This window comes from Rhinatrema bivittatum, chromosome 1, assembly GCF_901001135.1.
Source record: "Rhinatrema bivittatum chromosome 1, aRhiBiv1.1, whole genome shotgun sequence".
Classification (NCBI taxonomy): Eukaryota; Metazoa; Chordata; class Amphibia; order Gymnophiona; family Rhinatrematidae; genus Rhinatrema; species Rhinatrema bivittatum.
The window spans coordinates 222,166,814-222,191,091 of record NC_042615.1 but is presented as its reverse complement, the minus strand read 5'-3'; the positions used below and the strand labels follow the sequence as shown (position 1 = coordinate 222,191,091).

Here is a 24,278-nt window from a genome sequence, read left to right as displayed (position 1 = left end):
TTACTGCTTGCTGCTGCTTCTGCTGCTCGCACACCACCAGGGACTCAAGTTCTGTCGTCTTTCCTTCATTCTGAGCTTCTGTTTCTTATCCCAGGACAAACAGGATGCTAGTCCTCACATATGGGTGACATCATTGATGGAGCCCTATTGCGGAAAACTTTGTCAAAGTTTCTAGAAACTTTTGACTGGCACTCTGAGCCCACCGAGCATGCCTAGCATGCCATGATATTCTCAGCCACAGGGGTCTCCCTTCAGTCTTCGTTTTTCCGCGCTGCTGTTAGCATCGTGGAGCAGGAGCCTGTGTGAGTTTTTCTCACAGTCTGTGTGACTAAAAATCAGATTTAAAAAGCATGTATTCTCTCCCACATCGGGGTCTCTCGTGTTACCACCGGCTGGTGAGTAAATTTAGTCTCTCTTTTACTCTTTGGAATAACAATTTTCTCTCATTTCTCTCATTTTCATCAACGGCTGTCAGCGAAAATGTGGCCACGGGATTTAAAAAATGTTCCAACTGTAATCTGACCCATTACGGATCCACACCTCGAGTGTGTCCTTTGCTTAGGTAAAACACATGATGTAACAACCTGTCCCAAGTGTGCTGAAATGACCGCAAAGGATAGAAAGGCCTGCCAAGAAAAGATGGAGCATTTATTCCATCTACAACTTTTGACTTCCCCATCGATGTTTACGCAATCGTCTCCGGCCGGAGTCTCTAAGCGTATAATACTTAAAAAGCGTCGTCCGGAAGGCTAGGGGAATCATTCATTGCCGACCCCATCCATAGCATCGACGAGGTCAGCCGCGGAACACCGTCCGAAGCATCGCCATCGGCACCGACACCCATCGATCCCGAAGGCGCTTCTCTCTCCAGAGAAATCAACCGTGAAACGGCCTTGACTCCAAGAAACACCGATGCCTTTGACGCCGAGGCCTTCATTGCCCATCAATGCACTGATCATTGAACCTCCACAGGGCCCTGTGGAAGGACCATCAATACCTCCACCGCCACCACGTGTAGCTGCTCTGCATGCACCAGCTATCACGGAGGAATTGACGGATTTTATCCGTCAAGCGGTGCTCCAAGCATTAAAGGACCAGCAACCGTCGATGCCTTCGCCGACTTCCTTGCCGGTGCCCGCACCGACGCAGACGCTCTCGCCGATGCCGGAGCCTGCACCGAAGTCTGCACCTGCACCGAGGCGGCCATCGATGCTGATGCCCACACCATTGCCAATGCCCGGCCCAATACCGGAACAGATTCCATCGATGCCGATGCCACCTGGGGCTCCAGGGCAGCCGGAATTAGCACTGTTCCAGCTTTTGATGAACAGGTTCGATGCAATAGTTGGTGCCCTACCATCGATTCCGACCAAGCCACAAGAAGATGTCCCTGGAAGGATACCATTAGATGATCCACAGCCAGGTCCTTCAGGGCTTTCTCGACCACCAAGGTCTTCTCCCATGTCTCCACGGCAAGACAAGCTGTACGATTCCTGGGAAGAAAGACATACAGATACTTCTTCTGAAGGGTTTATGTCTGATCCTTCTCCTCCAGAAGAATGAAAGAAATCTCCATTGGAGGATTTATCCTTTACAAATTTTGTCAAGGATATGGCAGACACCATACCATTCACTATGGTATCAGAAGAGGACACAAGACAGCAAACACTGGAAGTCCTTCAGTTCGTGGACCCTCCAAAAGAAGTCTTGGCTATACCTGTCCACAAAGTACTCCTAGACTTACAGCACAGATTCTGAGAGCATCCATGCTCAGTGCCATCCATAAATAAGAGAGTGGACACCACTTATTTGGTACAATCTGTTCCTGGATACCAGAAATCGCAACTGCCACATCAATCAGTTGTTGTGGAGTCTGCACAAAAGAAGTCTAAACGAATAAGACCTCATTCCTCCACTCCTCCAGGCAAGGATCACAGATTCCTGGACTCCTTGGGCAGGAAAATCTATCAAGGGGCCATGCTAAATACAAGGATTGCATCATATCAGTTATATATGACGCAATACCAGAAAAACCTGTGGAAACAGATGCAAGATCTCTCAAACTCGTTGTCACAGCAGTATCAAGAAGCAGCTCAAACAATAATACATAAAGGACTTGAAGCTGGCAAGCACGAAGTCCGAGCCGCTTATGACAATTTCGAAACTGCTTCCAGAGTAGCGGCCTCTGCCATAAGTGCACATCGCTGGGCATGGCTTAAGGCCTCGGACTTCAGGCCTGAGGTCCAAGAAAAATTGGTTGATTTGCCATGCATAGGTGACAACCTCTTTGGCTCTAAGGTGCAGGATGCTGTAACCCAGTTAAAGGAACACACACAAACCCTGCGTCAACTTGTCGTCAGTTCCGCAGGACTCTGCTGCATCTTCATCTCGCTGCCCTCCTAGGAAGGAATCTCGAAGGCCTTTTTACAGGCAGAGGCAACACTACTCTCCAGCATCAAGGGGCAGATCTTCACGTCTGCAGCAAAGATCTCAACCCAGGCAACCTAGAGCTGCTAGGCCTCAACCTCCACCGCAGACTGGACCGGCTGCAGGCTTTTGAGGCCATCACCAGAGACCAAAGTCATCTCCACAACCCACAACCGGAGCTACCAGTAGGAGGCCGAGTTTCCTCCTTTTACAACCATTGGATACAAATAACATCAGACCAATGGGTACTCTCAATAATATCTCGAGGTTACCAACTCAATTTTGTCTCAATTCCAAGAGATTCTCCTCCAAAACCTCTTCCATTAAGAGAAAATCACATAATTCATCTACAAGCAGAATTATCCACCCTTCTGAGAGCCAGGGCTGTAGAACCGGTGCCCTGGACTCAGCAGGGCAGAGGATTCTACTCCCGTTATTTCATCTTTCCAAAGAAAACCGGAGTCCTATGTCCCATCCTAGACCTCAGAAATCTCAACAAATTTCTGAAGAAAGAAAAGTTCAGGATGGTTTCTCTAAGGCACCATGCTTCCACTTCTTCAAACAGGAGATTGGCTTTGTTCTCTGGATCTACAAGACGCTTACGCTCACATTCCAATATTCCCTCCTCATTGCAAATATCTGCGCTTCCTGGTGGGTCATCAGCATTTCCAGTACAAAGTACTACCATTCGGACTCGCTTCAGCTCCCAGAGTTTTCACCAAATGCTTGGCAGAAATAGCAGCACACTTACACAAGGAAAGTGTCCACATCTTCCCTTATCTGGATGACTGGCTAATCAGGAGTCAATCTTAACAAAGAGCAATAACTTCTCTCAATCGAACAATTGCTTTACTTCACTCTATGGGATTTCTCATCAATTATCAAAAGTCCCATCTCATTCCGTCTCACCTGCTTCAATTCATCGGAGCAGAATTGAACACCATCCTCTCAAAAGCCTTTCTACCTGACGATCGGGCAGGGACACTTGCCCTATTGGCAAACGCGTTACACTCAAAGAAACAAGCAACAGCTCATCAGTTTCTGACCTTACTAGGTCACATGGCCTCCACAGTTCATGTCACTCCTATGGCAAGATTAGCCATGAGAATAACCCAATGGACTTTAAGATCACAATGGATCTAAGCCATTCAACCACTGTCCTCTTCAATTCAAGTAACCCACCAGCTGCATTCATCTTTACTTTGGTGGACGCATAAGGACAACTTGCGCAAGGGCCTGCCCTTCCAACAACCAGTCCCTCAGATAACTTTAACTACAGATGCATCTTCCTTAGGTTGGGGAGCTCACATAGACAATCTCCAAACCCAAGGTACTTGGACAAAACTCGAAGCAACGTTTCAAATCAATTTCTTGGAACTTCGAGCTATACGTTATGCTCTGCATGCATTCAAGGACTGCCTTTCACACAAGACTGTTCTCATTCAAACGAACAATACCGTAGCCATGTGGTACCTGAACAAACAAGGAGGTACGGGCTCGTATCTCATTTGTCAAGAAGCCGCACAGATTTGCGGTTGGGCCCTAACACACTCAATGTTTCTCCGGGCCACTTATCTGGCAGGCATTCACAAAGTAGTGGCAGATCGACTCAGTCGTCAGTTCCAACCACACGAGTGGTCCCTGGATCCCTTAGTAGCGGCCAGGATATTTCAATGTTGGGGGCAATGTTCTCTCAACCTAGCTTGATGTGAGAGAACATTGCACAAATCTCATCTTTGGGTGAGTTTCCTCACTCTGAAGGTCATCAAATCGTCAAAGAGTGTACATAATTTCTGTTCGTATGTCGCACTCTGCATGTCAAAGTGGCCCCTAACCCCTACACTAATACCTAAACCTCACCTCGAGTAGCTAGGTGGGCCTCCTATAGAGGTATAAATAGCTACCTAGTATGAGAGCCTTATAGCTAGTCTCTCGCTCTTGCTCTCTCTTTCCCCCCCCCCAACCCCCCCTCCAGTGGTTGGAGGTAGGAATTGCAACAATTGTGGTAATTACCACAAAGTGCGAAAAAGTTATCGCAGTCTGCGGTAATACCTATGCGAAGCGCTAAGATAGTGCACTTTGCGATAAATAGCCTATTACCATAAAATACTCCCCTTTTCCTATCACAGCGATATTTAGTGCATTTTGATAAATCCAGGCCTAAGTTTGTACCTGAGGCAATGGAGGGTAAAGTGACTAGCCCAAGGTCACAAGGAGCGACGGTGGGACTCAAACCCTGATCTCCTGGTTCGTAGCTCTAACCACTAAGCTACTCCTCCACTCCAAACCACTAGGCTACTCCTCCACTTCCATAGAGGAAATGCCAGCCCCACGAGTCTTGAATACACTCGCAGGGGCAGCACATAAGGAGCAGAAAAACGGGATCCTACTTCTCCTTCAACTTTCTCGGCTCCAGCTCACGTGCAAGTAGAGGAGTCATGTTTGCAGCTACGTGAAGAACTCAGCAAGGCCATGCACAGTGCATCTTAGAGGGGAACATTGGCTAGCAGGACCAGGGACCCAGAAGATGAGGCTAAGAAAGGGAAAACTGTAAGAGAAAGAGAGAGACATTGATATGGAATTCTGAATCTTCTTCCAGCCACAGCATCTGAACCCCTGGTTTGGGATTTGGCTAGCAACAAATATATGATCAAGTATAGCAGATATGAATTGAAAAACAGAGATGAGTCTGAAGAGGCACTCATATAGTGTGTGGAGCAGATGAAGTTTATTGACATTTGCGGTTTTTCTAAGGAGCAGTAGCCCCATTAATGCATGCCTGCATAGAAAGAGGGCACATTAAGCTTTGGTAGCATGTAAGCATTGAATATGACAGCCATGTCCTTGTGTCATGTTCCTTTCCATTGCATTCTGTCTGTAGTACAGACAGAGCAAAAGTAAAAATTGTACAGACTTAAAAAGCAGTTTGAGGGTAGTTTCATATTACAATCTACAGTGGAATGATGAAATGCCACTCTATACAAACTGCACCCTTTTCTTTTCCCTAAATGAGATTTGTGTATTGTTTCTATTTATGTTAGGATTTAACAGAAAACAGTTGAGACTGTCTATGATTGTTCTTAGACACTAAGGATAAGGAAAGATAATTTTTAATGACTGATGCATGTGAAAAAAAAAATACTTGTTTTTAATATGATTATATGCAATTTATTTATTTTAGCTATACCAGCTCTGCAGCCCATAGTTCATGATCTCTTTGTATTAAGAGGTACAAATAAAGCTGATGCTGGCAAAGAGCTTGAAACACAGAAAGAAGTGGTGGTGTCCATGCTGCTCAGACTCATCCAGTACCATCAGGTAAAGTGTATATATACATACATATATATATATATATATATATATATTTTTAATTTATTTATTTTTTAATTTATTTGAGGTTCTTTGTATACCGCCATTCGTTTAGTAACATCATGACGGTTCACATACAACAAAGTTTCAGCAGCAGTGCTAGAACAATTAGAAAATAGCAACAGTGCTTTACAATTAACGTTCAACTAAAGAAGGACCATTAGAAAAATATAACAATGCTAAACTAGAGCAACTGAAAGAAGGTATATGGCAATGTAAAACAGTAGTAGTAGTAATAAAATAATTACAATAGGTTGATGCATGGATTATATACAAATAGTACAAATTGTAAATTATATATATCTACTAGATAAATGAAGCTTGACCGACGTGCCGCAAATGCGCAGTAGAGAGCAGCTCTTCCGCGCATGCACGGGCGAGCACGTCGGACAGAGCTTGCCTGTAACAAAAATGGCGCTGGGAGGAGCAGTAGTGGCGGAGAGGAGGAGGAGGAGTAGTAGTAGTAGTGCGCGAGGGAGGGAGGGACCTCCCCTGGAGATCTTCCGTCTGCGCCATCCGAAGAGGGGTTGTGAATGAGCTGAGAGGGAGGGAGGAAGCCTGGGGGGAGAGGAGAATGGGGGAGGGGACGGAGGAGAATGAGGGGGGAGGAAATGGACTGAAAATTTTTTTTTAATGTAGCCCGTTGTTACAGGCTTAACGACTGGTGTGTATATATATATATATATATATATATATATATATATATATATATATATATATACACCAACTTTGGTGTAAAAAGAAGTTAAGTATTAAAAGCAGGATATCATTTGCAAAGCAGCCAACCTGAAGAACTTCAGGTTGGCTGCTTTGCAAATGATTCTATCCTTTCTGATTGTTTTCATCCAGCTATTCTAAAATTGAATACCCCAGTATAGTTTCTGGCTGCTAAATGGAGGAAGCTCTCTAAATGTTTTTGCTGTTCACTTTTTTCTTGTGCTTTTTTCCAATGGGCTTAATTGAATTTGCAACACCTTCTGATGACTAAATTATTTGTTTGCTTTCTATTAGTTGATTTCCTGCTCTTAAGAGTAATATCATTTATAGAATGTTCTATTCTGAAATCCCAGATCAAGTGAACACCTTTATCCCCAGCAGGTGGCAACACAACAAAAATATGGACAGAGGTGCCATTCGCTTTGAATACCTGATGTCTACCTTTCTGACTTACCCTTTCTTTCTTCAGCAGGGGCTTCAACAGCAGGAAGTCTTTGGGGTGAAAAAGCTATAGATGATGCAGTTAGCACATCTGACTCCAGTTATGGCTGTAAGAGAGGTTCAGTTAGAAACTTGGAGAAAACAAGGGTCAGCTTCCACTAAGTACAGACTTTTGCTCAGTTGTAGCATTCTTCAGTGAAGATATAGTTTCCTGTCTGGCAGGAATCTTATCTGAGAGAAAGCTAGTATTTCAGCTTAGAGCTCTGGTCTGTAGTGAAAGGTTACAAGCTATTTCTGTTGGGGATAGAGACAGTGAAGCATTTAGTGAACTGACCTGCCAATGAAATCTGGTTCTGGCTCACTGACCTAGCATTTAGCACATTGACTGTTGGTTCACACACAAGATGCTTCAGGTTGCAGATTTGCTGATGAGTTGTAAGCTATGCCCCAGTGAATGATATTGGATCGTTTGTTTTTGTTTAGAAGCAAGGATGTAGGCTAAATAAAGTTTGACCAACCAAGTTTAGCATGGCTGAAAAAACTTTCAGTACTGAATGACAAGAAAGATCAAAGACTGGTAAAGTCTTCTGTAAAGCCCTCTAATGTTTGAAGGAAAACTATAGTTGCTGGGTCACTAGACTGTACATACTCTGAAGAGCAAGCATGAGACCAATATAGAAGGGGAAATTAAAAAAAAAAATTCAAAGGTTGCTATGTCTAAAGAGCAGGCACCCTCAATAGGGAGACTGTAGGAATCAAATATTGAGCCACTACATACTTTAGAGGCAAATGGCTTAGACACAGAAGTAACTGTGTGGATTAATTAAAAGTTTAGTGATTATCTGATGAGTGCCTGAGGAATCATAATCTTACAAGGAAGAAAAATCAAGCAGATAGATTGTTTAATCTTATTCCAGTATTGATATTGAAAGATGTTGAGAGGCAATATCTCTTGTGAAAGGATGCTTCAGTTCTAATGCCGAAGAAGCGTCTTCTGAATCAGATATTTTTTAGCCTGGAGAGAATATACTTTTAATTTTGAGAAAATGTATCCCTTGGTGAATAAAATTATGAGATTACTTGCTTGGAGAAACCTAAAGATACAAATGTGTGTTGACATGTTTTCAATTAATCATCAGCTAAGAAACCTGTTTTTCCATTACATAGAGCATCAAGTAATTGAGAATAAATGGAAATTTCCAAATAAAAATGCTACTTTTCTATTGATCTTTACCTAGTCTAGGAGAGGAAGCAACAAGATGGCTATGTTCACCTTAAATTGACACTGTAATTGCAAGGGTTGTAAAGATGACTACGTTTTTTGTTTTTTTTTTATCAAAATGAAAAGATTTAGTGGATAGGAAAATAGAAGCATCTTTGAAAAAGATATTTCAAATGACAGGGATGGCACTAAATGTAGCAATTTCAGCACCTTCTAGTGCTCTTGTAAAATAGATTACTGCTTTCCAAACAAATCTTGGCAAGGAGTTTCAAGATCTGTGCTGTATTTTTTCAGGGGGGTGAGGCGGGGGACGCATTTCTTTCTGCTTCTTTGGTCTTCCATATCACTCAGGATCTGATCTGGATCATGGAAAAGATAGTCAACAACCAACTTTCAGATTATCTTGAAGACCACAAAATACTGCACCCTTCCCAGTAAGGATTCCGCAAAGCTCTAAGCACCGAAACCCTCCTCCTCTCTAACAGACCACCTCATCATGGGTTTGGACAAAGGACAATCCTTCTTACTAATACTTCTCGACCTCTCGGCGGCCTTCGACACCGTAAACCATTCCATCCTCATCAACCGACTATCTGACATTGGGATAACAGGAACCGCCTTCAGATGGTTGGAATCATTCTTCGGTAACAGAGGCTACAAAGTCAGAATCAACAATAAAGAATCCCCGCGCATCAATTCCTCACTAGGAGTTCTCAGGGCTCCTCCTTGTCCCCCACCCTCTTCAACATATACCTCCTACCCCTGTGTCAGCTACTAATGAACCTAAATCTAAAACACTATCTTTATGCTGACGATGTTCAAATCCTGATCCCTATAACAGAGTCCATTGCTAAAACACTCAAGTTCTTGGGTCAATTGCCTCCAAGAAATCAACTCCCTCCTCACTAAATAAACCTGATACTCAGTTTAGCCAATACTGAACTCCTCCTCATTTCTCCGGATGACAGCGATGCCCCGCGGATGCCAATATCCAACTCCCTTGTCACCCAAGCAAGAGACCTGGGAGTATTAATCGACAACCGTCTGAATCTAAAAAAAATTCATCAATCACACAACCAAGGATTGCTTCTATAAACTGCAGGTACTAAAAAGAATTAAACCGCTACTGCACTTTCAAGACTTCAGAACTGTTCTCCAAGCCGTTTTATTCTCCAAGATAGATTACTGCAACTCCATTTTGCTAGGTCTCCCCACCTCTTCAGATTCTTCAAAACGCGGCAACCAGAATCTTAACAAATACGTGCAGAAGAGACCACATCACGCCCATCCTCAGAAATTTGCACTGGCTACCAATCAGCTTTAGAATTTTACACAAGTCCCTCACCACCATCCACAAAACCATTCATAACCTAAGTCCCCATTGATCTTCAATTCCCACTCAGACTACACACGACCTCAAGACCTATCAGAGAAGCCTACAGAGGATCCCTGCATGCCCCTCCCCCCCCAACTAAATCCACCCATCATTTAACCACTAGAGAACGGGCCTTCTCTACAGTGGGACCAAACTTATGGAACGCTATTCCCCCAGAGCTCAGACAGGAACCTTGCCTGTTGACATTTAGAAAAAGGCTCAAGACTTGGTTATTTAAACAGGCCTTTCTCTAAGCACAGAGCCGCCCTAGCTATCATGGCCGAACATTCAACAGACTGTAAATAATTGTTATGGTTAACAAGTTACATTCTGCTATGTTGTCCTCTTCCCCCAGTTCCATTACCCCTGTTCATTGTAACTTTTTGCTTTTTTTTGCTTCTCTACACTATGTTAATAGTAAGGTTATAACCCTGGTTACTTGTAAACCGACATGATATGATCTGTATCATGAATGCCGGTATAAAAAAGCACTAAATAAATAAATAAAATAAATCTTTGCACCCAGGGTCACTGGTCAGCTCAGGAGGAGGAGTACCAAATCAAAATCTTGGAGCTATGAGTGATCCGGTATGCCTTTTGGGTGTTTCGGGATCTACTGGCCAGTAAGGTCATGCTCGTCCAGACTCGTTCAACAAGCAAGGAGGAGCGGGATCATTCCTGCTTTGCCAGGAGGCAGTCCAGATCTAGTCATGGGCTCTGTCCCAGATCATCCTTCTCCAAGCCAGGTACCTGCTAGGACAGGCGAATAAGCTGGAGGACTACCTCAGTTGTTCCTTCCGGCTGCACGAGTTGTCCCTGAAGCAGAAGGTAGCGGACCGGATTTTCCATCTTTGGGGAACTCTGGACGTGGACCTCTTTAATTCCCCTTACAAGAAAGCCTAGTTCTGCTCCCTAGCCAAGGGGAATGGCAGGACGGCGTTGGACACCTTTGTCCACAACTGGGGCAAGGGTCTCTTTTATGCCTCTCCTCCACTTCCCCTGGTGACCAAGATGCTCCTGAAGCTCCAGCAGGACCAGGGGACCATGATTCTCATCGAGCCTTATTGGCCCCGGCAGATCTGGTTCCACTCCTGCAGGATCTTTCCCTGTGGGAACCGATCCATCTGGTAATGTCCCCTCCTGACGCAAGATCAGGGGAAGCTGCGCCATCCTAACCTCCAGTCCTTGACCCTCATGGCTTGGATGTTGAAAGGGTGACCTTGCAGCCCCTGAATCTCTCGGAGGGAGTGTCAAGGGTCTTATTGGATTTCAGAAAGCCTTCCACTAGGAAGTCTTACAGCCTGAAGTGGATGAGATTTTCAGTGTGGTCTGACTGCTATGGTTTGAACCCATTCTCGTGTTCCACCTCCAAGCTGTTGGATTACCTGCTGCACCTCTCAGATGCTGGCTTGAAAACCCTTTCTGTGAGAGCACATCTCAGTGCAGTTGGAGCCTACCACCAAGGGGTGGACGGATCGCCCATCTCGGCACAGCCTGTTGAGGGTTGTTTCATTCAGGGTCTACTCCAGCTGAAACATCCCCTTAGGCCCCCTGCGGTTTCCTGGACCTCGGCGTGGTCTTGGTCCATCTGATCAGGGCTCCCTTTGAGCCTTTGCGCTCTTTTGACCTGAAGAACCTGACCCGGAAAGTAATTTTCTTGGTAGTGGTCACCTCGGCCTGCAGAATCAGTGAACTTCAGGCGCTGGTGTCGTATCCACCCTACATGAAGTTCTTCCATGATTGGGTGGTTCTTCGTACACACTTGAAGTTCCTACTGAAGGTGGTGACTGACTTCCACCTTAATCAGTCCAAAATCTTACCAATCTTCTTTCCTAAGCCTCATTCGCACTGGGATGAGTGAACGCTACACAGCCTAGATTGCAAAAGGGCCCTGGCCTTTTACCTGGAAGGAACAGCAGGCCACAGGCAATCTACGCAACTCTTCATTTCCTGGCTTGCAGACTGCATATCTTTCTGTTATGGGCAGGCAGGTCTACAGCTGGGAAGCCATGTCAAGGCTCACTCCATTCGGGCCGTGACAGCTTCTGTGGCCCACTTGTGTGCGGTCCCCATGGATGAAATTAAGACAGTAATTTTCAAAATCATTTCCCATGGGTAAGAGCAGGGCTTTACCTGTTCTATATCTCAGTGACTACAATGGACCTTTTCATCTCACCATGCCTTATTTGAAATTCCTGTCAGTTCCAAAATAAAGAAATGAATGCTCTACTCATATTTTAGAAATATTGTTGTAAGATTTAGTTGTGACATACATCATTTTTAATGTCAAGCACTGAGCATACCTCAAGGTATTTTGTTGTCTGTTAGTATAAATTTGCATTGAATATAGAGAGTCTCTGAGATAGTGAACTGACCTGTGACAAAGTGATTAATAGGCTTAGCCCTACCTGTTTTATTCTTACTATGAGGGAACCACCACTGTGCAATATTTTCCTAATTTGAGAATATGAGTGTGTTAATGCAGGCAAGCTTTAGAGGCAGAGTGCCCAGGAAGGGGCAGTTTTAGGTATTCTCAGTGCTGAATCTTTCTGGCAGATTTGCCATACAAATTGAATGGAAACCGATATGATTTGATATTTTTTCAAGAATGTCTGTACATAAAAATTCTAAATAAATAAATAAATAAATCATCACATCAGTGTTCTAGATGGCTGACAGTGGCCTAACTTCAGCCTCCAACCCGCAGCCTATGTGAACTAATAGGGATTGGGACAAAGTTTGGGAAATTGCTACAAATAAAATGACACTTTGGTGTTCAAGTAAAATGTGTCTCTTAGTCCATTCTCATCACCATTCTTCCTGCAGGTGCTGGAAATGTTCATCTTGGTACTGCAGCAGTGTCACAAAGAAAATGAAGACAAATGGAAGAGGCTGTCCAGACAAATAGCAGATATAATTCTCCCAATGCTAGCACGACAGCAGGTAAACTTCCTGTAGAGTACTAGCACATTGTCTTAATTTATTGGTGAACAAGCTGGTTTATGTAAGATCTGTTAATAAAAAGGGTTATATTTCTGAAATATTGTTTACCAGAGAAATTGTTAACTTGATTTCCATTTCAGCTAGATCTGTTCATCAGTTTCTAAACTTTTGATTAAGTTTTCATTAATGATAGTTTTGTATTTTCTTTCAAAAGATCTTCATTCATTCTGTACCTATGGGTATTTTCATTTGAAAATTTTAGAGATTTAATGCTTGTGGGGACTTTTTAAATATTTTGTTGGCAAATAGGGACAAAAAAAGTATAAGAATTCTAAACTGGTACTGGAGCTATGCCTTGTCATATCGGATACAGGTGGAGACAATATTGTCAATTTTATATAGTTAAATATCCCACTAGCAAGTGAGAGTTTTTGGTGTTTGAGAGTCCAGTTTTTTGTCCAGATGCAGTCTTAGAATGGTTTGTATGTTCAATATACATTTCCACTTTGTTTAAAAAAAAATAGTATCCCTTTGTTTGGCATTGCTGAATTGCACTGTGTTAGACAACTCTTTTTTTGGTTTTATCTTATATAGGTTTATTGTCATACTCAGTATCTGTGTCAATTCTGGCCACTTTTGGCTTTCTAGTTATGTAAAACATACCCAGACGTATTGTATGTATTTGAAGCCAGAGTTTTCTCTCTAAAAATGAGAGAGCAAAGGATGCAGAAGCAATTCTATACTTTATTTTTTAAGTAAGATTCATGCATGTCCCCATATTTCTGTTTTTCCCCACAATTGATCGTCACAGAAAATCAACCCATAATTCAGTGGGCTGAACTCGGCTCCAGATAGTACTTGTGCTGAAAGTAAATAGAATGACTGTGCAGGGTAATATAAGTTTAGTTTTTCCTTTCGTTTGGTATGATTAAGGGACAATAAGGGGGTCAATCTGAAAAACCTAGGTGAAGATACTTCTAAGTTATTGTATAAAATGTGCTAAAAAATGTTTCTGTAAGGTGGTAACATTATTAGCACAGTTCATTAATAATGCAATGTGATAATTTTGTCATCTGTAAAGAAGGCATACCGAATTCTATTTTCTAATTTAGAAACCTCTCAACACTTTCAGGACTCTAATAAGCACAAGTTAAAATAGTGTCAACTTTGTTAATTGCCTTTTTGATAGAATCAGGTAAAGATTTAATTATGACGTTGGTTTTCAAAAGGATCCGGAGATTTCATGGACATCAAATATATAAGCAATTCAAGCTTGGTGGAAAAAGTTTGATATTGAGGGACGACTTTGCTTTAATATAACTATTAGCATTCTCTGTCCAGCTAAGTTTCCTGTAAATATGGAGAATAAGATCTGTGTTTTCTTTTATTATGGCTAGGGCTTTTGACATTAGGTGGTTATAAAGCATAAATTTTGGTGTTTATTTTCTAGCTAATTAGGAGTTATTTGCAAATATTAAAAATCAATTTATCAAAATCTTTGTGATTTGGACACATTTTGGGTAACTTTTTTTTTCTGTTATTTCAAAACTTTGCTCTTCCCAGCACGCTTCTTGACAACCTGGACCCAACACTCTAGGCATTACCTCAACATGCTCCCACATAGCACCAAACTCTCTTCTCCATTCCCCCTCTGCTGCCATCTTGGCTGCTTAGGCCCCCTCCCCTTTCCTCTTTGTTGACTGGGCCCTTGTATGCTGCTCCCTTTCAGAGGTCTTTTGCTGCATGGGTCTCTTAATGTAATCTTTCTGCCATTTCTATTCTGATTTGGGGCTGCTGCTGTTGCTAACACAAAGACATGTGGCTCACGCTGATTTGGAGATTGTGCTCTTTCTATATTCCAGCAATATTTTTGCAAATATAGGAGCTTAATGAGGTCTAATTCACTGTGAGCTGCCCAGCAGCGTTCAGCCATGAAACTGAGTACTATCAGCTGCTGCAGCAGCCCCAGATTAGAGGAGCAACTGATGGCCAAGTGGCTTGTAATACAAGGAGACCATGAAGAGGGGAAGCAGAGAAGCACCTGAAAAGGTGGAATTGCATTGTTCGGTTGAAATGGAGTCTTGGGGGGAGGGGTGCAGTTATTGGTTTTAACTGATAATTAGAAGCCCTAATTATTACCAAATCAAAATATTTGTGGTTAAGAATTTGCTTAAACATCAACATCTGGCTTCAAAGGAGTGCTCCCAGGTCTCTTTTCTACAACTGCTCCCAAGTTAATTGGATTTCAAAAAATATGTAAACTTTTCCAGTATGAAAATTGGCAATCAAAAAAAGTCTTGAATTCCAAAATCAAAATGACAGCACACACGGAAACACTTTACAAAAATATGCAAAATAAAGTCCTGCCCTTAACTTAACAGAAATACCTCCACCAGAATCAGCAAGCCTGCGTTGCATGGGCCACTTGGTCTCTTTAATCATGTGTGGAGATTTCCAGTGTATTTTTTTTTAGAAAATCATTAAACATTCCTAAATGGTATTCAAAAACAGCCCAACAGCAGCCACTGTTTCACAGAAAACTTCTTCAGGAGCTATCTAATAACATCAAAACCTGTATTTCTTAGGTAGACCATTGTCTGTGAAAACATATTTGTATCGATCATTTTTTTCATAAAAAATATAAATAAAAAAGTACTTATCTTTAGCAGACTTATACCATCTTCACTGTTGAAAGAGTCTTTCAGCATTTTTTTGAAACAGGGAACCGCAGGAAAGTGCAGAGTTCTTATGGATTCCAGTGCGTCAATCGTAGATGTGCTCAAGTCAACAATGAAGCTCTTAATGACAACAAAAATACCTCATAAAGAAATCTTTAAATGGTGAAAATAAGTTGAAAAATCAGCCACATATAGAAAGTAACAGCATAAATAAATCTATACATGTAAAAAACAATCTTGGAAAGGTATCATCCCCAAAACATGCTAAGATCCAAATCTAAATTCAAATCATTAGGTGCAACAGTATTCAATTTGTAGATCCAGCGCTGTTCAAGACGCAGTAGCATCCGATCAAAGTCACTTCCCCATCAACTCAGTATAGGTTGTTCTAAAGCACAAAAATAGAGATAGTCAAATGAATAATTCCTCATAGTGAGAAATAAGCAGTGCATTTAAGTGATGAGAGGAACTGCTGGAATAATGTTCAATCATGCTTCTTCTTAGCATTTTGTTTGGTTTTGCAAATGTAGTATTTCCCACAAGGACACCCTTAATTGAAATGTATAAATAAGTATTTTATTGTAGTCACGGGACAGATTAAACAACACTGAACATATAGCCTTTATTATGAAACTATGTTACCGAACTTATAAGGCACCACCCTAATATTAGGAACAGAAACATGTGCAATTTACTATATGTGCCTCTATGTAAACCGTTGTGACGGTAATATACTGAATGACGGTATAGAAAAGATTTTAAATAAATAACACCAGTAGGTGAACAAGTAGTGTATTATTGAAGTGACACTCAGATTAGCCAATGCTACATGTAAAGATGATGTTCTTATGGACACTTGACGTATAGTGCATTTTCCACACAGTTGGTGAAAACCAATAGCATCATGTGCGGATCAAGGTAGTAATTTGGAAAAATCTGAGTGCACCAAAGACTCTAGTAAACTCTCTCCCCTTGTGTCTATAATACGAGGGGGGTTCTCTTCTCCCTGTGTATCATAGCATCCTTGACCTACTGGGAGGTCCTATACTTGGCATAAGATTTGGATGTCCATATTATTTTAGGCCTTGCCATGATATATATGTATAGGTTTCTTGGCCTGGAAATGTTAACAAAAAGAAAGCAATATCCAAAAACACATCAAACTTGTTTTGTATCCTGTGTAAGGTTATTGGTTTTAACCCCATGAATGCTGATAAAACAAGAAGCATTTGTGGTTTTAAAACTAGATTTCCTAACTTTAGCTTGCGGTGGCTATTCCTGCAGCAAGCTCAGCTTCAGCTAGTCCAAGGAACAGACGACCATTCTGGAACTGATCCCAGGTCTCTGTCATTTCTGTGCCTAACAATGCTACTGAGTTGTTGGAGACAGCCCCAATCTCTAGTTTTTTTTCACACAGATAGCAATGCTGTCCATCGTCATGCAGGATTTTTCTGCCAGGGCGTGTGGGTTACATCATTTAAATGATTTGCTGGGACCCAAGGGAAAGAAAAAGAAGTGGACTCTGCATTGCAGTGCTGACCTCGGTTGAGCACACAAGTGTCATAGGGGCCGATGCAATATTTGTGTGCAGAAAGTGGGCACTCAGTGTTGAGCACCCATTTTCCTAACGCGCACCCAGCCACCTCTCCTGGGCGTACGATGCAATATTTAAATTAGGGGTTGCGCAAATAAGGAGCGCTAAAGAAACTTTGTGCATCCTTGGCGCCTCCTTGGCATCGGGTGCACAGGAGAGGTGGCTGTCAAGCGGGTTGGGAAAACGGATGCTCGATCTACGAGCTTCCATTTTCTCCCTCTATTTGCATAGACATGCACAAGATATATGGCCTGGACCGTGTATCAAATTGGGTGTCCAGAATTTATTATTTTTTTAAACTAAATCTGCTTTATTTAGTTCCTCCTACTTAGTATCGCTACAATACTGTTAGGAGGAATCACAGAAAGCAGGATTTTTCTTTTTTTTTTTCAATGCACCCTTGAGTGTGGCATACCTTTACACCAGCCCCAGGCATGTTAAACCTTGTGCTAGCCGCTGCGCATGGTATTGCATCGGCCCTATAGTTGGATTCTTTTTTACAGGAGGTACCTTTTCCTGCCCCGTACATATTCAGGAGGTGAGAAATGGAGACCAGTTGATGATGCAGCATTAAAAGAAAGTACCTTTTATGTCTAATGGACTTTAGTTACAATAGAAGCATTTTTATCCTTGAAGCAGTATTGAATTGCTGTGAATAAAATATTTGCTTTTCTTTTACATACAGATGCAAATAGATTCTCATGAAGCTCTAGGGGTGCTAAATACTTTATTTGAAATATTAGCTCCGTCATCCCTCCGGCCTGTGGACATGCTGTTAAGGAGTATGTTTGTGACTCCCAATGCAATGGTAAGTGATTGGTAAATCAAAATGATCTGATGTGGATTTTATAACTTAATGACACAGCATGTTTAATTTTTAAATGTGAAAACAGCATAGTGAAAACTTATTTCTATGTTAGCGCAATCTACTTTTCCCCTCCTGATTTGGTTGTTTTTGTTCATTGTTCTTGGATCTTGACACTGCTAATCCTATTTCAAACTTGTTCATTGCCGTGCAGATGAGAGGTCCTGTGTGTCCTGTTCCACCATCATCCTGACTTAATATTTTTGTTTCATTCATTTATTTCATTTATATACAATCATTGTTATTTTCAGTCACAGCGGTTTACGGCAAACATCCTCAAAGGGCGCTTTCTCAAGTTCCTTTCTTACCTGTAGATATCACTGTAAATTATAAATTGTCTCTTACTTCCTTTCATACAGGCAAGGCTGCTGACCAACCTGAGGAGAGAAATGGCAGCGGGGCTTTGAGCATCTCCAATTAGGCATTTAAGAATCAATCTTAATTAGCAATTTATCAGATGTAGCAGTTGCAACTATTTCAAGTTGTGGCTAACCGCCAGTTGTTTTTGTCGCTAATATAATGTGCTTGTGTGTGCATTTTCTCCTTAGGCGTCAGTGACCACGGTTCAGCTATGGATTTCAGGCATCCTAGCCATCCTCCGAGTTCTTATTTCTCAGTCAACCGAGGATATAGTTCTGTCTCGTATTCAGGAACTATCCTTCTCGCCATACTTGATCTCATGTCAGAATATTAAAAGACTGCGGGATGGGGAAGAAACTTGCATACCCACTCCAGAAGATCAGAATGAGATGAATCAGACTAACTATCTGCCTGAGGAAACCTTCTCAAGGTAAATCTGTGCAGTTGTTTTTGGTTTGAGCTCTGGCATTCTGCTCTCTTTTTTTTTTTAGATAAGTAGGAGATTGGGTCGGACAATAAGCCACTGGGAAGCAGAATGAATGGTCAGAGTCGAGTCTCTGTTCTTGAGCATTGCTCATATAAAAATAAAACAAAAACAATTTTATGCATTGCTGACATGTTGAAATATTTTTTGGAATATAATACAGAATGAAAAATGTAAACTTGAGTATCAAGACTTACAATTAAATTTGGCCCCATTAAAATCTTAAATATTAATTTTTTCCTTGGAAGGAGCATTTTGATTCTGGGTACACACACAATTTATAAATTGAGGCTGTCTTTCTTTGCCACTTGTTCCCTCCTTGTGACCCCAGGGGTGAGTCCTTTCTATGTGTGTTTGGGGGAGGTAGGGGGGAGAAAACTAGTGCTTCTGGCCCAGGCGGTGAAGTGTTTTTCTTTTGTCAGTGTGTAGCTTGGCTGAAATAGTGATGTTGATGGTGCTTGGCTGAGACAGATGAAACAGGACACAGGTCTGGGTGTTCAAATAAAAAAGTTTACAAATTTTTTCAAAAGTAATGTCCATGTGAAATGAAGAAACTTACAGATGAGTGTCTTTTTCTCTCTGTGTATGTGCCAGTGACTCAGGTTTGTAGGTGATATCTAACTCTGCTGAACTGAGAGTTTGTGTCTCAGTCTTTGGGGAGCTCCTGTGCTATGAGAGAAATCCCATTAGAGGTTGAAAAAGTCCTCCTTGAGTTCCAGTAGATGTTAGATAGCTACTCAACCTGTGCTTACGTCCCGGCTTAAAGATCCTGTGGAGAGACTTCAAGTTTGCTCCTTGTTCTCCAGCCTTGCTCCTTTTTAACATAAGGAATTGCCAAACTGGTTCAGACCAAAGGTCCATCAAGCCCAGCATCCTGTTTCCACCAGTGGCCAATCCAGGCTACAAGAACCTGGCAAGAACCTAAACACTAAGTAGATCCCATGCTACTGATGCCAGTAATAGCAGTGGCTATTTTCTAAGTCAACTTGATTAATAACAGTTAATGGAATTCTCCTCCAAGAACTTATCCAAACTTTTTTTAATTTAATGTTTTACTCAAGACACAGTAATTCAAGTATAGCATGGTGTAGAAAGGCATAGAATATTAACCATTATAATATCGTATATGTATGCAGTATATATATATCATTGTGTTACATACAAAGTTCGAGTTGAAAGTACACCAGTAACATAGGATTGCTGAACTAGAAAATAAAATATATAAGCATGGTCATTTCCCATCACGTCTGCGTTGTCAATTATTATCTTTATATCCCCCCATCCCCCTCCCCTCCCTTCCCTTATTCACTTGGTAATGTTATCAAAGAATTCACTGTATCAATAACCATACAAGGATTAAAAGTGTAGAGTAAAGGGTCAGTGGTTATCCGTAGGGTTACCGGAACCCTGTGGCGAGTTTGAAAGTGTCTCTTGCCATATTCATTATGCTTGCCATGTCTTCTGAAACTTTCCAAGCTGCTTATGCTTCCATGCCGTAATTTCTGCCAGTACGTAGATTTTTGCCAGTTTATATTGAACTACTCTCAAGGTGGGTATAATAGTGGATTTCCAATTCCTGGCAATTTCAACTGTACACCCAGCAAGGCATGTTGGGGTTGAATCTTCAGTCATGTGTGAAACATTTGGCTGACCCAGATCTCAATATCGTGCCACAATTTACTAAGTGGTGGGCAATCCCACCATATATATAAATAACTGCCCGTTTCAAAACATCCCCTCCAACATTTATCAGAAACTGTAGGTATCATTCTGTGTAATCAAACTGGACAGTAGTGCCATTGATATAACAGTTTGTAGGCATTTTCTATCATTGAGGTAGCTATTAATCCTTTGCCTGTTCGGGTAAATATCCTTTCCCATTCCCGTTGAGTAAATGTTTTCTGTAGATCCCTTGCCCCAGGCTATGAGATGTTTAGGTTTAGTAAACAAGGCCTTTCCTAGCAAGTTATATATTGTGGATAGCAATTTGGTTGCATGGTCAGCCTTCTGACATAGGACTTCAAAGTCAGATTTATCTTGTAGTTGGCCCTGAAGCCCATATTTCTGTGCAAAATGTCATAATTGCATGTATGGGTAAATATCCTTAGCAGGTAAGTCATATTTGATTTGCAGAACTCGAAAGGTGAGCAAATCCTTACCAGACCATAAGTTGTTCCCAGTATCAAATATTCTTCGATTTCCAAGCCCTAAATGTCAAGCTATCATACCCTGGAGTGAAAGCAGTGTTCGCATATAAGTACGTGCTTCTATGGTATATCCTATCCTCCACCAGAGTGTTACTGTATTTAAACCAGATATCTATTGTGAACGCCATAGATGGCGGGAGAGACTTCATAGGGTCTACCTTCCAGGTTCTTCTTGGCTGCCATAATATACTAGAAATGGGAGTGTCCCCCAGTAGTTGCTAGCTAAAAGAGACCCAAGGTTTTATGTTGTGTTCTGTGCCAGTCCATTAAAATTTTAAATTGTGCAGCTAGATAGTAGCGTTCTAAATTAGGAACCCCCAGGCCTCCCTGTTCTTGATGTTTATACAGAACAGACCTTGCAATTCTGGGTCATTTACCTCCCCAAATATAAAGCATGAGTCTCTTCTGCCATTTTCTGAGCTGTTTCGGGACTGGGATGGGTAATGTCTGAAAGATATAATAATTGGAGCAGAACCATCATCTTAATTGCCGCTATCCTTCCTAGCCAAGATATTCGATATCTGTTCCATTCTTCCAAATCCCGGACTATTTTTAGCCATAGTGCATCATAATTTAATTGCAATAGTTCATGGGTGACACTCAGATATATCCCCAAATATTTAATCTGTTTGGAAGCCCATTTAAATTTGAATTTGGTGCGAAGGACATGTGCTAGAGTAGGTGGTGTATTGATATTTAAAATTTCAGATTTTTTCCAATTGATCCTGAACCCTGAAATCTTGCTAAATCTTGCTAAAGGCTTCCATTTCGGTAGTCAGACTAGGCAAGGATATCTCCGGATCTGTAATGGTAAGCAGTACATCATCGGCAAAGAGCAACAATTTAGAAACAAATTGTCCCTCTTTTATACCTTTGATGTCCGGATTGTTCCACACCTTTGTAGCAAAGGGCTCCAGAAAAATAGCAAACAGGAGCGGCGACAAAGGGCAACCCTGCCATGTGCCTCTTTTCACTGGGAAAGTGGAGGAATACCCACCGTTGACTTTTATACAAGCCAGCGGTTCATTATAGAGCTGTTTAGCCATTGCACGAAAGAGCGTCCAAAGTTCATTTTCCTCAATAATGTAAATAAATTTGGCCAGTGTACCAAATCAAAAGCTTTCTCGGCGTCAACCGAGAGAGCCAATGTAGGTATTTTGTATTGTTGCACTTGCCAAATCAAGTCTAAAATTTTATGGACATTATCGCTTGCCTGTCTCCCTGGGATAAAACCAGCTTGATCGGAGTGTATAATGGAAGTGATAAAACTATTCAATCTTGTCGCTAAAATTTTGGCTAAAACATTTAAGTCTATGTTTATCAAAGAAATTGGTCGGTAGGAACCACAGAGGGTCGGATCCCTTCCTGATTTTGGTAGAACTGTTATTCCCACTGTATTAGCTATAGAGGAGAGTGGAGTGCCATCCCTTAGGGCCTGAAAGTATTTGGCTAGAATGGGAGTTAACGAGATGGTGAAGGCCTGATAGAATCGGCCCGTATAGCCGTCGAGTCCTGGAGATTTCCCAGGTTTTAGTGATTTTATAGCTATTGAAATTTCGGCCTCAGAGAGATCCTTATCTATAACTGTTTTTGTGCTTCCGTGAGGTTAGGAAGATTTAATGGAGACAGATATCGATCAATGTCCTCTATATTTATTTCGCCGTCCTCGGAGTACAGGTCCGAGAAAAATTGGTGAAACCGTTGGCGTATGGAGGTGTTATCCGTTAACATAGTGCCATTTTAGTGTTTCACCTTTACGATGATAGATTGGGCCTGTCGTCTTTTTAAAGTATGGGCCAGTAGCTTCCTTGATTTATTGCCCCCCTCGAAATATCTTTGATTCGCCAGTTCTAATTGGTGGGCTATATTAGCGGTGTCTAGCGATTCTATATGACCTCGCAGTACAGCCAATTGGGTTTTAATAGCCTTTGTAGCTTGTGTGGTCTTATGGAGTTTCTCTAAATCTTTAAGTCGAGACAGTATGTGTGCTCGCTCTGCTTCTCATTGTTTTTTTACAAATGCCGCCCTGGCAATAAATTTGCCCCGCAGAACTGCTTTTAAACAGTCCCATATTATTATATGATTTATCTCCCCGGTATCGTTTGTATCTAAATAATCTTTAATATCAGTTGCTACGTGAGTGACAAAGGTATCATCATCAAGAAGAGAATCATTGAATCTCCAACACCTAAGACCCTTGTCATAGTCTTGGTTTCTCAGTGTGAACCAAGTGGGGGAGTGATCTGACCAGAGGATAGGTTCAATATCTACCCCCACCACCCTTGGAAGTAAAGCTGAACTACCCAAAAACATATCAAGGCGGGAATAGCTCTCGTGTGAGTGTGAGAAAAATGTGTAATTGCGAGACTTAGGATATCTAGATCTCCAAATATCGATGATCCCTTGGCTTTTCATGAGGGCTTTCAATGCTAACCGGGAAGCCTTGGAATCAGGACTCTGTCCTTTAGAATTATCCAGAGACAGATTGAGAGTCATATTGAAGTCTCCTCCCAATATCGAATGGCCCTCTATTTTACTGGCTAATACATTTATTAAGGACTGATAAAAAATATCTTTGTGAACTGTGGGACCATATACTGATAACAATGAATAGACATCTCCTCCAATACATAGCTTTACTAGTACATAATGACCAGCAGTGTCAAAATGGGTATCCTGCAGCTCAAAATGCAAGTCTTTAAGAATCAAGATGCCCACTCCCGTGTACTTAGAGGAGGGCGATGCTGCTTCCCAGAACTGATGAGGCTATTTGTCTGATTTCATAAGTCCCAAAAAACGTTTCCTTAAATATGTTTCCTGGAGAAACACTACCGTTGCTCCCATCCTGTCAAGTTCCTTAAAGAGTAAACTTCATTTTCTAGGGGTGTTGAGGCCCTTAACATGTAGAGATAAAAATTTAAGTGTCGCCATTTATGTAGAGTATTCCCTTTGTCGCATTGTCAAATATAATCCTCCTCCTTCTAGAAAACCATTGGTCGCCTACCATGCAATTACTCACCCCCGCTAGGATTTCTAGATTGTATTCTACTTGCTTGTGTGATACGAAAAACCACCCCATTACATGGTAAGTCATCTACACAGGAATATTATAATAGTGATTAATCCCCCCGCCCCTCTTGCCCTCTATCCCAGGATATCTTTTCTTTATCCCAAAGGTGTATGGCGGAAGTCATGTCACACTCCCCCTGTCTCCCTGAACCAGGTGAAATTAACCTAGCTTTATATTGCCATTTAAACACTGATAATATTGGAGCTCATAGTGGAATAGCCCCTTGGTATGACATAATATAACTAACAAACTTAACTTGAACCGGCACATATTAAGACTTGCACTGTCTTACTGATTTTTATGCTGGGAAAATCCAGCCAGCAGGCCGGTTTTCACACAGGGTCACTGTCCTTGCTAGACCCGGCAGGATGCCTCTGTAGCCGTCTTCTGCCTTTCGATGCTCTTTGCCATCTGGGTTGATTTAGGAGTGTGGTACTGGAGTTGTTTGCTGTACACCTTTCTGGCAATGTGATCTCTACAGTCATACCTGCCTCCCTCATCACGGCAGCTGCTTCTTCAACGCTGA

The 24,278-nt window shown here is 41.8% G+C and overlaps 1 protein-coding gene across 1 annotated transcript in view; it reads left to right on the top strand.

Moving 5' to 3' along the window:
* The window catches only part of HTT (huntingtin), a 797,032-nt gene that overhangs the window by 438,437 nt on the left and 334,317 nt on the right, over positions 1-24,278 (top strand). The window contains exons 36-39 of the mRNA XM_029606726.1: positions 5,609-5,745; positions 12,378-12,494; positions 17,452-17,574; positions 18,180-18,421. Of these exons, the coding sequence (XP_029462586.1) occupies positions 5,609-5,745; positions 12,378-12,494; positions 17,452-17,574; positions 18,180-18,421 (619 nt within the window). The remainder of the gene's footprint in view (positions 1-5,608; positions 5,746-12,377; positions 12,495-17,451; positions 17,575-18,179; positions 18,422-24,278) is intronic.